The 16,498-nt window shown below is 32.5% G+C and overlaps 2 protein-coding genes across 2 annotated transcripts; one reads left to right on the top strand and one right to left on the bottom strand.

Annotated features, from left to right (window-relative positions):
- Positions 1–1,299: 1,299 nt before the first annotated feature.
- On the bottom strand, positions 1,300–4,343 carry LOC132056997 (uncharacterized). The gene is made up of 5 exons (XM_059449423.1): positions 4,051–4,343; positions 3,322–3,361; positions 3,065–3,225; positions 2,352–2,981; positions 1,300–1,623 (listed from the first exon to the last, which is right to left on the bottom strand). The coding sequence occupies exons 1-5, from the start codon at positions 4,267–4,269 to the stop codon at positions 1,363–1,365; spliced, it is 1,311 nt and encodes a 436-aa protein (XP_059305406.1). The 5' UTR covers positions 4,270–4,343; the 3' UTR covers positions 1,300–1,362.
- Positions 4,344–13,414: 9,071 nt separating this feature from the next.
- LOC132057889 (uncharacterized mitochondrial protein AtMg00810-like) lies at positions 13,415–14,061 on the top strand. Its single transcript, XM_059450479.1, has 2 exons — positions 13,415–13,663; positions 13,828–14,061. The coding sequence occupies exons 1-2, from the start codon at positions 13,415–13,417 to the stop codon at positions 14,059–14,061; spliced, it is 483 nt and encodes a 160-aa protein (XP_059306462.1).
- Positions 14,062–16,498: the final 2,437 nt, after the last annotated feature.

Below are 16,498 nucleotides of genomic sequence, written 5' to 3' on the forward strand. Positions count from 1 at the left end.
TGGTTAGAGTTATGCAGGCATTAACAACACATGGATGAGAATCTATGTACTATTATTTTATGCAGGGTTTAATTATTCATGTATTAGTTATTCCATCTTCTATCCTGCATAAAATAATACATACATCTTCTATCCTGCATAAAATAATACATACATTCTTTCATGACTTATAAGTGTATTAGTTATGCGAGTTTCTAATTGCAAACAAACACTGTATTAGTTGTGTTGAATTTACAAAAGAATGCTACCAAACATGATTGTATTAATTATGCACGATTTAATACACGAGTAACTTAGCTCCTGACCAGCAACCAAACAACCCGTTTAGTGAATGCAGCTAGCAGTAATTTGGTGGATGCAGCTAGCAGTCAGCTTGTACCACTATTGAATATGAATCATCAATGGACTTTAGTGGCGAGTAGATAATCTGTTAGCATGTCTGAAGTCCTGATGAGTTACTAAACACATGTATGAAGATGTGATACTTGAAAAATGAACCATCATGATACTAGTAATCATAAATCATAATTATATTGCTAGTGCACAGATTATTAATCATAATAATTACTATGTTATCAAGTTCTGTCAAAAGGCAAGGGAACAGCGTTGGCGTTACGTTGGGTAGGCAGAATTCCTAGAGAGAATTCAAATAATGTGGTTATAATATCAAGAAACTATAGGGAATTGTAAACAGATCTCTGGTTACCCATAGGAGTAGATTTAATATATTAGATTGGTGGTAAAGTGATAATGATGCAATTATGGTGCTTTCTTGCACCAGTATCAATGTAGGAATTGTGCGGGTCCTGGTTAGAACATATACTCCCTCCGGATAAAAAAAAGAGTCAACTTAATCATTTGCACACCTCTGAAAAAATTACTCCCTTCAAGAAAAAAATAATGTAAATTGACTAAATTACCTCTAATTAAATAAGCATTGAAATTTGATCACATAACACTTAATAGGAGCAAATCTGAAAAGATAAGCTAAATTGTTTCTTGATTTAATAAGTGGACTCTTTTCTTAACCCAAGAAAAAAAAGCTAAGTGGATCCTTTTTTTGATCCAGAGGGAGTAATTGAGTACAGTAGTAATACAATCAGACATCTCTATAACAATCATCTACTATAACACCATTTCACTATAACAATCATGTCTTGTGTGGAACCGATTTTTCATGTTATGTTAAATTATATGTTCTTTGTAACATCTCGTTATAACAATGGAAAAATATAAGAACAAACAATGCTGTTATAAAGAAGTTTTGACCGTACGTAGTGGAATAAAATACAGTACATAAAAAAAGAGGACCATCACTCATTATTGGGTTATGTACACATTCTTTACTCTAAGAGCCAGTTTTCAACCTTCAAGCTTTACTTTAAAGAAACCCAAACCTGCAAAGAACTTCTGTAGAGTTTTTTTACCCCATTGTATATCACTTTTAAAGACATTCTCTTCCATGGGCTTTCCATTGGACCATTCTCCTCCTCCTTCAACTAATTCAAACTTTTCTATATCTTCATCCCCTCTTGTTACATCTTGCTGCACATTAAGCATCATCATTTCTGGTGTTTCTATATGATGTGTTAAGTCGGTCGCTACCTCTTCGTTTGAACTCAACTGGATATGTAAAAGTCACAGCACATCAGAATAGATAAATAAAGAAATATTACAATCAACAATTGGAACTTTACATGAGCTATGTAATGTCTTTGAGAACTATAAAGTAAAGTCTCATACAACATTTTAGGAAGACAAAAGGCCTTTAAGTACAGAGGCAGATTTAAGATTTAAATTCAATAGGTTCAACTTTTAAGTTTTTTGGATTGAATTCACGGTAGTGTTAAAATTATGGGTTCAAATATAATATTTATTGAGATTTAATAGATTTTTACGTATATATCTATACTCCATGTCGCAAGTTAAGGGTTTAGATGAACGCGTAGCCGAAAGGCTATTTCACCCCTGTTTAAGTAGGCACGCAATGGGGTTACAATTTTTCATCTTTGTGTGTCTCAATAGTTTATTTGGATTTTGATTGTTTAAATGCCAACTTTCTTGTGTTCTACGAGCATCCATTGTTACAATGTGATCAAGAGATTCTGCTATTCTCAGTTTTTCCTGAGTTAGAATTTAGAGAATGGAAATATTTGTTCATTCCTGGTAATTCAAGCACATCAAACACAAATGACTAAATATCAATTGGTAGAACATCTCTATATCATTGTAGTAGACCTCATTTATTATAAAGAAAAAACTGAGAGGAACTACATTTGCTAAAAGAAACTTCTTCCTCCAAACAGGTCTTTGTTAAAGAAAGAGTCTTTTAAGTGGTGTTAAGCAGTTACCTCTGTCACATTGAACTCCTCCGATTTCGATCCAACTGAATCCTCAACAACAACAATTTTGTCCATGTGAACTTCATCCAACAACACATTTAACCCCTCACTATATGATCCAAGTGAGCTCTCAGCAACAACTTTGTCCGTGTGAACCTCTGAGGTCAAAACTTTGGTTAAGCCAGGAACCAAGACAGGAACTTTTTCGTCCTCAACTAAGATGGACTCTTTTTTTGAGCTTAAGACTTGATCATGAAATGCCATTCCATTTTTCCCAATAGCTTTTGCTTCCATTGTTGTGTCCTCATTTCGATCAGTGTTCACATCCTCTTTTACTTCAGTAATGTTTTCGGCAACTATAGCTAAAACATCATTAGTTTTTTCCTCATTTGCATCATCTTCTACGTTTACAACTGTTGGTGGAACCAGATTCTCAACTATTAAAGTTTCTGCACTAACACCAGGTTCCTCTTCAACAATTGTTTGCAGCTCAGCATTATCCCAATCGTCAGTAACAGTTATAGTGTTCTTCGTTTCCCATGTTTGAAGAATTCGATCAGGGCCTTCTTGCCACACGATACTCTCATCATCTACTTTCATAATGAACTTGTAGCTGATAGTTTTTCCACTTGGCATATCCTAAGATAGTCCATAAAATAAGAATATCGTTAAGTTAAAGAAAGATTATCCATAATTAAGATTGATTAGCAACATGTTCTTACCAACTCGACGTTCCAGACATGTCCTTCTGACCATTCAAGTGGCACTGCATTTGATGGATCCCATGAACCAAGCATTGGATCATCGCCTACTATGTGGAAATGCTGACCAAAGGAGCATTCCTTATTCAATTGGAATTTTACGCGAACTAGTTCGGGTTGATCTGGAACGAAAACAACAGTACAGAGTGATAAGTATGTGTTATTACACTAAAAATAACTCCTACACCTAGGAAACTGTCACAGCAGGAATGACTTACTTGTATCAGTTGTCTCTGTTTCTTCACTCTGAGTATCTATCTGCATGAGTTAAAAGTTGGACATCAATTATAATGGTTAGCTTTGTTTAAGACAATAATGTTTCATCCAGTAGTGTAGAATATGTCATTTCTATATGCACAGAAGATTCACTATAATTGTGTCCTAGATTCACTATAATATGTCATTTCTATATACAGTCAAACTTCTCTATAACGGTGTCGTTTGTCTGAATATAATTTGGCTGCTATAGCAAATTGCTGTTATAGAGAACATATAATAAAACATAACATGAAAAGTCGGTTCCAATAAAACTTGACCGTTATAATGAAATGTTATTATAGATGATGGTTGTTATAGAAAGATCTGCCTGTAGCTATTTACATTAGTGGAACATGAAAACAGCCAAGTTTATGGACAATGGTATCATGTTTTGGCTAAAAATCATCACAATCAAAACCATCCAACTTTTAACTATTTATCAATTATTCTCAGCTATAACTAACTTCACTTTGAGGTGAACAATTTTAACTCTACATGTTCTGCATCATATTGCAAGCTAACAGCAAATATTCATATTTCAACAAAAGAAAATTAAATAAAAAAATTAAGGGTACACTAGAAAGATGACAATTTTTTTTCCTAAGTAAAACTTTTTAGTACTTATATCAATCCCAAATGGAATTGAAACTAAATAGTACTACTATACAATAAGGGAAAGTAATATACACCTGAGAGTCAGAAGTACAAGAAATAGGCTGAATTATTTTGTGCTGAACAGAAAATGAGTTGATGTGAATAATCTTGGAGCTTGATAATCCAAGAAAGCAAATTTCTGATTTTTTATTAAGACCAAAAACATCCTTAGAACACAAAGATAAACCTCTGTGTTTATCTAAAACCTTATCCAAACAAACCCCTTTTAATGATGACCCTGTTAATGACTCCATAACTAAAATTTGAAGCTTTTTCCCAAACTGGGGTTCAAGAAAAAACAGAGAGAAGAAAATGTGTATGATGACTGTTTTTTTTCACCAGACTTACACTGTTGTGTATGTGTGTGGAAAAGAGATTGGTGGCTATCAGGGAGTGGAAATGGGGTTAATTTTATAAAAGAGTGTGAGAGTGTGGGGTCCAGTGAAAACAGTGCCACGGATCAAGTACCAGCTGTCTTCAACGCACAAGAATTGAATCTTTAGCGTTGATTCCTCATGGTCATTCAAGTTAAGAAAATTTTCTATAAAAATTAATTTTATTTTATTTAGAATAATAAAATCACTTAAATATTATTATTTTTTTAAAAAAATATCTAAATACTTCAAAAGTCTCTTTCTTTCTTAATTGACATATCATATCACTAAAGGCTCATTTTTTTTATTTTATAATAGATATATTTAACTCATCAAACTCATTTAACTAAATTCATATTTTATAACCAATTAAATATGACATGATTAGTGATAAAAGAATCAAATCATACTTTCTATTAATCCACTTTTTTTAAATCTTTTTTTTTTAATCTCGATTCAAAATATATTATCTTTCAATTTAAATTAAAATTCAAGTGATTTAATCTTTCTATTCAAATTCAAGTTTTTTCAAATATCATATTTTTTTCCACATTAAACAACATATTCTTTCCACCTTAAAATAGAACCACACATATAATACAAAGATTAAATTCGTATCGGAATAAATTTTAAAAAAATCTAATTAAATCATATATTTAAAAAAATAAATTTAGTGTAAATTTTTCCTCTTTATTTTTAGTTATTTGTTCTTATATATGTGGTTTGTAATTTTTGGCAGTAGTTTGTAATTTTTGGCATTTCCATCTCCAAACCATTGAGGTCTTTTTATTTCTCATGCAAAAATGTATAGAATTTTCACTACTATAATACGTTATTTTATGAAATTATATATTACTCTTATTTTTTATTTTGAAATATTATACTATTAGTCTTATATGAAATATAATTTATTCTTAATTTATTTCATCTTATGATATAGATATTCCAACTTGTCATGTTAATATCTACCAATATATTAAACAAAAGCTCTAAAGTAACTCAAATTCAATTTTTTTTAAAAAAAAAAAAAAAATTATCTACAGATTTAAAAAATTCATCTTTCAATTCTAATTCATTTAGATTGCATGATAGTTTGTTCCTTTGTCGCTTTTTAACCGAGTCATATTTGATTGGATATAAAATATGAACTTGATTAAATGGGTTTGATGAGTTAAATATGTCTAGTAGTTAAAAAAAAAAAGGGCTTTAGTGATATGGCATGTCAACCAGGAGAGAAGGATGCGTTTGAAGTTTTTAGGTACTTTTTGAGGAAAATAGTGATACTTGAATGACTTTATTGTCCTAAATGAAACAAAAGTGACTTTTGTAGAAAATTTCCTAAACTTGAGTGACCATACAAGGCATTAACTCACGTTAATTGGAATCTAAGTATGTATTCATTCGTCTCAAATTATCTGCTGTGCTTCATTTTTATATGTCCCTTAAGTAGTGGCGGATTCAGGATTTTAACGGGATTCAGAAAATAAAAATATAGTGACTGAGATTTGAATTTGAATCACAAGGTGAATTTTAAACCTCCTAAACTACTGAATCAACTTCTTATCTTGTGTTCAGAGTATTCAAAATTTACATATGTACATGAAAAATAAGAAAATATTTTATATATGCGGTATAATTATTTGGTTGAGAGTGTTCACCCGACCCTAGATCCTCCCTGCCCTTAAGTACTATTAATCAGGAGAGGTTTTTAACTATTTTACCCTTCATTTGTATTTGCACAATCATATCGTCACCCCATAATTGAGGTGTTTGTAGTTTTAAAAAATAATGGTAAATGAAACAAAATAATTAGTTGCACCTTTAACTTATAAAACGAGAATAATTTGATACAATTATATTTAGAAAGCACAACACGAAATTTGAGCCGAGGGAGTAATAAAAATTTCTCCTTTTTTCTATTTCTTGGAAGTGCGAATTAATTAAGGTAACGCACAGCTTACGTTCTTACCCACTAAATTATTTTTCTGAAAAAAGGCCCTGACTTTTAATGCTCCACATATCTGATATTTCTCGTGATGTACAATTTTTGGGTCACATTATGGACCTACTGTGGACCAGTGAAAGTTTGTCCTTGCATCTTCATTTTGGATAGCACTTTTTCTTATTTTTTCTAAGTTAAATTTGTTGAATTGGACTCATGAATCGTGCAATATATAAGAGAAAAAAAGATCCTTTGACCCGGGGTTTGAATATGTACTTGCATGGGTGGACTGACTTGCCTCTTTTCTGATTCCCCTTGCTGACTTTCAGCAACTAGTCCGTGCTTTAGATTAGTAACTGAGTTCGGTGTTTTAATGTTTACATAACTAGAAACACCGAACCAAATCTAAAAAACTTAATATTCGATTGAACTTTCAATTTCGGTTTTCAGATATTAAAAATGACAAAATGAATTCGGTAAATAGACATTCGGTTTTTTAAATTAAATGTTTTCACAATGACCCCAAAGGTTAGTAAATTGCATAAGATGGAAAAAAAATCATCTAAAAGTGAAACTTAATAGTGATATAATATATAAATATATGTTTAAATTAGGAAATTTGTTATTGTCAGGCATATCTCAAGTATTCTCCAACCAATGATTAGAGAAGTTTATTCTTAGATTTCTTTCACACGTTTTCTAATGCAGTAATGTTTGCCATTAACTTTATCGGGCTAAGTATAAAAATTAATTATTAACATTCTTTTTATAAGAAGGAAATGTCAAGTGGATGTGGGTGTCTTTGAAAGCAATAAGAATCATAACTAATTTAGATAAGGTGTCAGCATTTTTAACAACACACATGAGAATACTAATGATACATTTTTTTTCCTTCAAGCACCACTACACATGAGAATACTAATGAGAGTTGAACCGCTGGGGTTGGGTTATTTTCGTTTGATACAAAAGATGAAAAGAATGAATAAGTGGCTTGGGTTAGTTTCGTTTGGGCTTAAATTAAATAGGGCATGGGCTTGGACTATTAATAATTTTGGGCTAAGACATAATATTTCGGTTTAAACCGAAAACCAAAATAAAACCCGAATACTAAACCCGAACACCGAACCGCAACTTATAATTTTTTGAAAAGTGAAACCGAACCCGAACCGAAAACTTTTTTTTAAAAAAAAAACCGAAAAACCGAATTAATTCGGTTGGTCAGGTTTTGGGAACTTTACAATATTTGTGCCCAGCCCTACTGGGTGGACTGACTTGCCTCTTTTCTGATTCCCCTTGCTGACTTTCAGCAATTAGTCCGTGCTTTAGATTAGTAAGTTTTGAATTTAATATTTATACATAATTTGTGAATTTCTTAACATATATATTGAATTTGAGCCAAAGCCTACTTTCTACCCTTGTGGAAAATAAGGGTTTACTCGCTTCATATGTAGATCGGTCAAATTCGTACTTCACTTCCAATTCCCTGCTCAACAGTCTGTCGAGAATGGCGGATCAGCATTTTATTCGGAGTGGAGTTCGGAAAATAAAATGGAACTTTTTAATATAATTTATTCGGGTGTTCAAAAGTTAATATATGCACATAAACACAAGAAAATTTATCCTATATATATATAGTTTTGTAATTTTTTAACCGATATATATTGGGTGAACACATCGCCGAACCCTCGTGGAAAATAAGGGTTTACCCTCTTTAGATCCGCCCCTGAGTCCAATCATAGAGATGTTAATTTTTAACTTAAAATTGGTTTTGAGAATATTAAATTAACTTTTGAAGACTTGAGGTTCTACCAAAACTATGAATAGAGCTAGCAATCCGGACTTTATCAAAAAGGTGATTTGAACCTGAAGGCGGAGCTAGTAAGGGGTAAGAGGGATCAGTTGAATCATTCTCAAAACACTATACTATGCAAAATAGGTAAAACTAAATCTTTTTGTATATATAAACTTTTGAATTCCTTCGCATAAGAGATAATTCTAGTGTCTAGGCAGACGAAGTTCAAGAATTGCTTTAGGTCATAAGTTGAAATTCCAACTACGACATTCTAGGTTTTCTATTTTTGAATTTCCTTATATTAATTCCTGATTCTGCTGCTGAAGTCATTAGGACTATAACTACATCTGCAATCTCAAGAATCAGTGCAATATCTCCTTGACACGATCATGCAAAGTGATTTGAACATGCTTGTGAATATTTAGCCTCTCGTTAAACCTATGAACTACTCCAGTAACATTATGCCATTACTGTAAGCATTTCCAGCACTTGTTAATTATAGTACATGTTTAGCACCACAAGTTAACTTTCTTTAGGTTATTGAAGCTAAATATAAAGTACTATACCTTTTTTATACGCTAAGATCAGCTGGTGCATGGGAGATAACGTATCAAGCTATTTAGTGTCACCAATTCAAAGTCACTAACATGGGCGTATCATGTCTTCACCAAATTTGATAACTTTTCTTTCATTAGCATGGCAAAATTTGAACAGAATGAATCAGTCTCCGGAGACGTTAGCTAGCTTGCCTTGATTAATGAGTTTGGCATCACTATATGCCTCAAATCAATCAAAAACTCTGTTGATTTCATTTATCCCATTTCATCTATTTGGGTGAGAGGAAGGTCATGAGGCACCTAATTATCCAGGCTTCTATGTATGTTCAGTCCAGTGGTGTTGCGACATAGACTGAAAGGTGGTCAGTTGACACCATTTGTCGGATAATGCTACTGTGTATATATAGAAAATAATATTGTATATATAGGTCAAAAATTACTTATATATATATATTAAATGCTGAATACCCTTTGTGAAATAGCTTGACCACTGAATCCAATGAATGGTAGCTAGGTCGATTAGCAAGCAATCTTTTAACTCAGTGAACTCTTGTAACTCCCTTCACTTATGAACAAAAGGCGGATGTTTTTTTTTTTTCTTTTCCTTTTTGCAAGTGATTATGGAGATAATCAAGTGCTGAGGCAATTAGTTTACATCTCCATAGTCTGTGTTGGCAGCTTTCTGTTTCTTTTGGAGATAAACAAGTTACATAAATACACCATCGAATTTAAATCCCAATTTATATGTGTGACCACTCCAAAGAGATGCACAGAGAAAAAATAGACAACAATCGGTACGTCGTAGGAAACATAAATGGATCCATAAGTAGGAATAAATGACACTATAATTGAAACAGACTTGACATTGAACAACAAAGAGACGCAACCAAAAAAAAAAAAAAAAAGAGAGAGAGAACAACTGGTAGAAAACACAAACAGATCCATGAGGATCAAAGAATATTTCTAAATGTATTTTGTATTTTACCGTAAAAGCCTCTGTTTTTTTATTTTTTTATTTTTTTTATTTTTAGAAAAGCTTGAGTTAGTTATTTTAGGACCAAGTCAGTTTTTCCCCTATTAATGGAGGAGTTCTTTTTCATCATACATACTTCACCACTCGAGAAATAATAATCTTTCTCTACCTTTCTATACAATATTTCTCTTCTAGCTTTATTATTTTTAACACGTTTTCAGCACAAGATTCTACCATCTCAAGAAATTATTTTGATGGCTAAGGTACTATTTAATTTCTTTTCTTTAATCTATGACTAATCTTACGAAACTTGAGTTCGTTGCCCTCGATATTTCGGGCAAGAACTATCTCTCATGGGTGTTGGATGCTGAAATCCACTTGAATGCAATGGGTCTTGGAAGACACCATTATTAAGGATAGAAATAAAGCATTAAATCAAGATAGTGCTAAGACAATGATCACTACGAAAAAAACAGGCGAAAATCGATGGCCAAAACCGACGGACTGTGTCGGTTTTTCAGTGAAAACCAATGGAAAATCAACGCAACACATCCGTCGGTTTAAGTTACGTCTCTTTTTGAAAACCGACGGAGTCTGTCAGTTATGTAAAAAAAAAAAATTAAAAAAACCGACTGACTCTGTCGTTTTTTTTTTTTTTTGAAAATAAAATAATGAAATGTAGCAACTTGGAATCGAATCCGGGTATATTCCTTGGCATAACGGGCTCTACCACTAGACCACACATGTTCTTTGTTCAAATATTTACATTGATTTAATTTATACTATTTTTTCGCTCTAAAAACGGACGGACTCCGTCGGTTATAAAAAAATAAAAAATAAAAATAAAAAACCGACAGATTCCGTCGGTTTATTTTAGAAAATAATATAAAAAATAATTATATTTTTTGTGCATTTTTGCGCGAAAAATAACCGACGCAGTCCTTCGGTTTTCTTTAAAAAAAAGATTTAAAACAATTATCAAAAACTGACGGAATCCGTCGGTTTTTCCCTCGATTTTTGCCAGTTTTTTTGGTAGTGGATATTTTTACATCATCATGATCACCTTGATGAAGTTTTAAAAATTGAATATCTCACCGTCCATTAATAAAGATTCACTTGTTTTGTGGAATAGTTTGAAAGAAAGGTATGACCACCTGAAGATGGTCCTCCTCTCAAAAGCAAGGCACCATTGGATCCATCTAAGCTACAAGATTTGAAGTCAGCTGTGAGCACAATTCTGCAATGCTTAGAATTACTTCTTAGTTAAAACTATGAAGAGATAAGAATAGAGATTTTGGTATGCTGGAAAAGACGTTCTCCACCTTTCATGCCTCGAATGTGCTCCTGCAGCCGCAATATCGAGAGAAAGGTTTCAAGAAGTATTCTGAGTGAATTTCCCATCTTCTCATTGCTAAACAAAACAATTCAAAATAATCTTCCTCTCTTCTAGCTTTCTCATCTCTCGTGGCTAAACAAAATAATTCAGAATAATCGTTGCTTTGTTCAGTCACGAGAAGATGAGAATTCAATTCAAAATACTTCTTGAAATCTTTCTCTCGATACTGCTGTTGCAAGAGCTAGCACATTCGAGACATGGAAGGTGGAGAACGACCATTTCAGCAAATCATAATCACTAATCTTATCTCCACATAGTTTCAACTGAGAAGTAATTCTGAATATCAAGAATTGTACTCACAAGTTGACTTAAAGTCTTGTAATTATCGTGCTTTTCGGAGGATGACCATCTTCAGGTGGTCATCAAGCCCTTCTTTCAAGCAATTTCACAAAATAAATGGATCCTTAACGGTGAGATATTCAATTTTCAAAACTTCATCAAAGTGATGACGCAAAAATATCAATGCTTTAGCACAATCTTGATTTGATGCTTTTTTTTCTATTCTTAATGGTGTCTCCAAGACTCATTGCATCCAAATGGATTTTACATCCAAAACCTATGAGAGGTAGCTCTTGCATGAAATATCGAGGGCCATGCTCATGTTTCGTGATATTAGCCATAGTGAGAGGAGAAAAAGTATCTTAGTCTTCAAAATAATTTCTTGAGACGGTAAAGTCTTGTGCTGATAACATGTTAAAATAATAAAGCTAGATTAAGAAGATTATAGAGAGAGGTAAAAGAGTGAAACATTATTATTTCTCCAGGTATGTTGTTGAGCGATGAAAATACAATGAATGAGAATCCGTCTTTTAATAGAAGAAAAACTAACTTGGTGCAAAGTAACTAACCCTAACTTTTCTCTAAAGAAATAAATAGACATTTACTAATAATATATAAAATATATTTATAACAAAAGTTACTACCGAGTCCTTGGTCACATCCTGCATACCTTCGAAGCACGTCTTTGCTTTCACACTTTCCCATATTTTTTGTGCTCAAGTGGACGACTGACAAAGCACTTAGCTTAATTAATTAATAATAGTATTACAATATTTAACCCATGCAAATTAAATATAGGATATTTACCGTAAACAGGTGTAGCGGAAAGCTTGAAATTTTAGGGAAGAAAGAGAAACTAGCTTATCTAAAACGCATTAAAACAAGTATAAAAAGAATAAGTGCAAAGTTATGAGAAGTACAAAAGAAATCAATGTTGAAAAAATAAACTTGTTCACATTATATTTAATTTAGTTCATGAACTAGTAGATTAATGTATTAGGAGATACATAAATTGGTAGAAAATTCTAGATTAGTCTAGGGAGTTCTTATTCATGTACTTGGAGGATGTGAAGTGTGAAATTAGTAATAGTGATACATGTATGCTAGGCTAGATACATGAATGAATTCACTTATAAATAGTCATGTAATCTAGCCATTTCAATCAAGTCAAGTTGAATAGAAAATTATCTTTCCTCCATTTCTCTTCTAGTGAGTTTTGAGTATTATTTGTGTATGTAAGAGTGGAGTTTTAATATGATATGAAGTGAGCTTAATGTCTCTCTCCCTCTTCCATCCTCTTTATACCCTATAATATTATCAGGGACCCGCCTTATATTTCCAACAAGTGGTGTCAGAGCATTGGTTCGAATCTAAACGGTGTAAAGGTGAAATTTTGATAATCTCCATTGAAGGTGTGTCTCCAGGTTTGATGACCTATTGAGAGGCTGACTATTTGCAAGAGAAGAGTGGACCTCTTCGGGTTTATGAAGAGAAGAATTAATAACCCGTCGAGAAGGTGTAAGTCTTGAAGGACTTCACAAGATAATAAAGAAGACAAGAGAGTCTTCCGTGAATTTGTATTTGCAAAAGACAAAAGTTGAAAGAAAATGGAGAGTGAACTGCATATATCATGTGATTGTTCAGTTTGAGCCAATTTTGAAGGAATTTCTCGAAAAGTTGAAGTTATAACCAGGAATTTGTGAATGTGGAAAGTTATGCCTAGATCACCAACCAGATTCATGGAAAGATTATGTTTGAAGGCAAATTTGAAAGGCGTACAAAAAGAGGATGTATTGGAAATGAAGCACAAATCATCAAAGAACGATGAAGGATCGATATGAAAAGAAAATTCAAAATTAATGGGAAGTGTTGAAAATATAATTTTGAGTATTATAAGTTCATGCACTTCCCATTAATTTTGAATTGACAAATACTTCCAAGCAAATGGTTTTTCAAAGTGTAAACATGAGCATGCACTTTATGTAAAAATTAATGAAGATGGTGACACATTACTTGTTTGTTTGTATGTGAATGATTTGATCTTGACAGGAAATAATCCAAGATGTTTGAAGAATTCAAGAAATTAATGACAAGAGAATTTGAGATGACTGACATTGGCCTAATGTCATACTATCTTGGCATTAAAGTGGAGCAGAAGAGTGATGGCATCTTTATTTCTCAAGGAGAATATGCAAAGGAGATTCTCAAGAAATTTGAGATGGAGAATTGCAAGCCTGTTAGAACCCCCGTGGACTGTGGAGTTAAATTGTCCAAGCGTGAAGATGGAGAAAATATCAATCCCACATATTTCAAGAGTTTAGGCATGAAGCTTAAGGTATTTAACTTGTAGACCCGATATTCTATTTGGTGTTGGACTTGTCGATCGCTTTATGGAAACTCCAACAACTTCTCATTTAAAAGCAAATTAAAAATAATACTCAAGTACATCAAAGGAACACTTGATTATGGAATTTTTATTCATCTTCGAAAGACTTCAAGCTTGTTGGCTATTGTGATAGTGATTGGGCTGGTGATGTTGATGATCGGAAAAATACTACCGGGTTTGTTTTCCTTTTTGGAAATTCTGCATTTACATGGAATTCCAAGAAGCAACCAATTGTGACTTTGTCAACATGTGAAGCGGAGTATGTAGCAGCTTCTTGTGTTTGTCATGCAATTTGGCTAAGGAGCTTGTTAGAAGAACTTCACCAACCACAAGAAGATGCAAACTAAGATTTGTGTTGATAACAAATCGGCCATTGCGTTGGCCAAGAACCCGGTGTTTCATGAAAGGAGCAAACATATTGATACTAAGTATCATTTCATTAGAGATTGCATATGAAGAAGGAGATAGAGCTTGAGTTTGTGAAATATCAATACCAAGTTGCGGACATTTTCACCAAGCCGTTGAAGATTGATCATTTTCAGAAGCTGCGGATGGCTCTTGGAGTAGTGAATCAAGTTTAAGGGGGATGTTAAAAAAATAAACTTGTTCATATTATTTAATTTGTTCACGTTATATTTAATTTAGTCCATGAACTAGTAGATTAATGTATTAGGAGATACATGAATTGGTGGAAAATTCTAGATTAGTCTAGTGAGTTCTTATTCATGTACTTGAGGATGTGAAGTGTGAAATTAGTAATAGTGATACATGTATGCTAGGCCAGATACATGGATGAATTCACCAATAAATAGTCATGTAATCTAGCCATTTCAATCAAGTCAAGTTGAATAGAAAATTATCTTTCCTCCATTTCTTTTCTTGTGAGTTTTGAGTATTATTTGTGTTGTCTTGCTGTCCCAAATTTCCAACAATCAAAGCTATTTCGTCCCAAAAAGGAAAAAAGAATCCAAAAACAAATATCTTTATCTTGCTCGTATTTTCCTAATTCCTTTTTCTTCTTGACCTTCTATTCCATTTCCCAGTCCTTTAAAAATGCCAAAGAGACCCTAAATTAACTCAATTATCTTTTAAATCATTAAACAAGAAAGTCCAAAGTTTAGATGGTAACAAAATAATAAGTTAAGAATTAAAGCTAAATTTTTTTTGGTGGGGTTTAAGGGTGTATATGGAATTCTCTCCTCATCATTTCTAACCAATAAATTTCTCTTCGCAAAAATAAGTGGTAGCTTAATTCAATTATGGATCGACTACAATATTTATTTTGTCTCAATCACTTGAATTACCTAGGAAAAATAGGAAAAGATGGATTAAAGTTAAAATATCCCCGTTTTCTTTCATTGTAATGGCATGCTTGCACTTAATAATTCTAAAGTACCCCACAGACTACTGTCTTAAAATGATAGCCAGAGTTGAAATTTAACATTTGCAATGCACATTGTGATCCTAGCTTTATGTGATCATTTGGAATTAATTACACAATAATTTTTTCTCCCGCATTGCGAATTTAATAATAAAGAATAATATAAGACTTTTTGTCCTATTTCAGTTTCATATTCAATTTAGTAGACTTTGAACTTTTCCTGAAAAGATCAAATTCAGATACTCTAGAAAAAAAAGAAAGGAAGGGAAGCAACATCCAACAAACTTGATGCAAAATATCAAAATGTATATATATATATATATATATATATATATATATATATAGACTGCAACATATAAAAAATTGAAAAAAAGAATAAAATATCTGCATCCCCACATTGTTTAGGTTTTAATGCTTATAGTGCAAATCCCTTAAAAAGGAAGTGGGAGAGACGAAAGAAATAAAGAACACAGTTTTGGGTAATGATTAAAATACAACATTTATCTAATTCGTAGTTTTAATATTTAGGTTATCTTTTAAAAAAGCAAGCAAGAAACACGCGATCTCCTATCTTTTGTTAGGAAAACAATATTTAAAGAGTGTGAATCTTTAGTTTAATTAAATTTAAAAACAAATTACGTAGAACAACCGGAAGTACAATAATGTATGTGCAAGCGGGCAAGTAAAAAATATATAGAGAATAAACGTGAAAATTGAAAAGTATGGACCCCACTGATATTCCATCGATGACCTATCTAGGGACGTATTTCGCATCGGGGTAGAATCCAGTTTTAGAGACTTACAAGTTTCTCCATAGTAGAAGTGATTCAAGTAGCAACCACGACTTGTGTCACCGATCGTCTGTGAACTCTCACAGAAGCGATTAATCCCCATATTTCCACACCCTAGATATCCCTTCTGATGGAGAGATAGATTTTTATGTGTAAACCCTAGCCGTCTCTATATGATGAATTAATCTTTTCTTAAACACCCGTAATAGTGTTTATATAGACTAGCTCTAGAATTTAATGTGCAAGAATATTTAATGGGCTCATGGGTCATCTAGCACCCCTTATCGGTTGACCCGATCCAATAATACTTTCCAACACTATCATTATAGTAAAATTTACTTGGCATAGGTTCCATTATTACCTATTTATGGAACATAACTAAACTTTTCAATAATTATATTTAGTAGCTAAAATATATCATATTTACTTCCATAGCTACCATGTTTTTACCACTCATCGATAACGTCTCACTCCCTAAATTTAAGCAAAAAAAAACGTGTCTCTCTCCTTCATCCTAAATAGACGCCATTATTCACCATATCCAACTTTCATCCAATTTTCCCCTTTTTCAATTATTCAACTTCCTTTTATATCTCAATTAACTACTCATTG

This window comes from Lycium ferocissimum, chromosome 5 (assembly GCF_029784015.1).
Source record: "Lycium ferocissimum isolate CSIRO_LF1 chromosome 5, AGI_CSIRO_Lferr_CH_V1, whole genome shotgun sequence".
Taxonomy (NCBI): domain Eukaryota; kingdom Viridiplantae; phylum Streptophyta; class Magnoliopsida; order Solanales; family Solanaceae; genus Lycium; species Lycium ferocissimum.

Excerpts from the sequence above, each read along its gene's own strand:
- LOC132056997 (XM_059449423.1), bottom strand. The coding sequence starts at position 4,269 with ATGGAGTCATTAACAGGGTCATCATTAAAAGGGGTTTGTTTGGATAAG. Across the intron at positions 3,362-4,050 it reads CTTGTACTTCTGACTCTCAG|ATAGATACTCAGAGTGAAGA; the intron begins GTGTATATTACT and ends TAACTCATGCAG. Across the intron at positions 1,624-2,351 it reads AGGAGTTCAATGTGACAGAG|TTGAGTTCAAACGAAGAGGT; the intron begins GTAACTGCTTAA and ends TTACATATCCAG.
- LOC132057889 (XM_059450479.1), top strand. The coding sequence starts at position 13,415 with ATGACAAGAGAATTTGAGATGACTGACATTGGCCTAATGTCATACTAT. Across the intron at positions 13,664-13,827 it reads GTTTAGGCATGAAGCTTAAG|CTTGTTGGCTATTGTGATAG; the intron begins GTATTTAACTTG and ends AAAGACTTCAAG.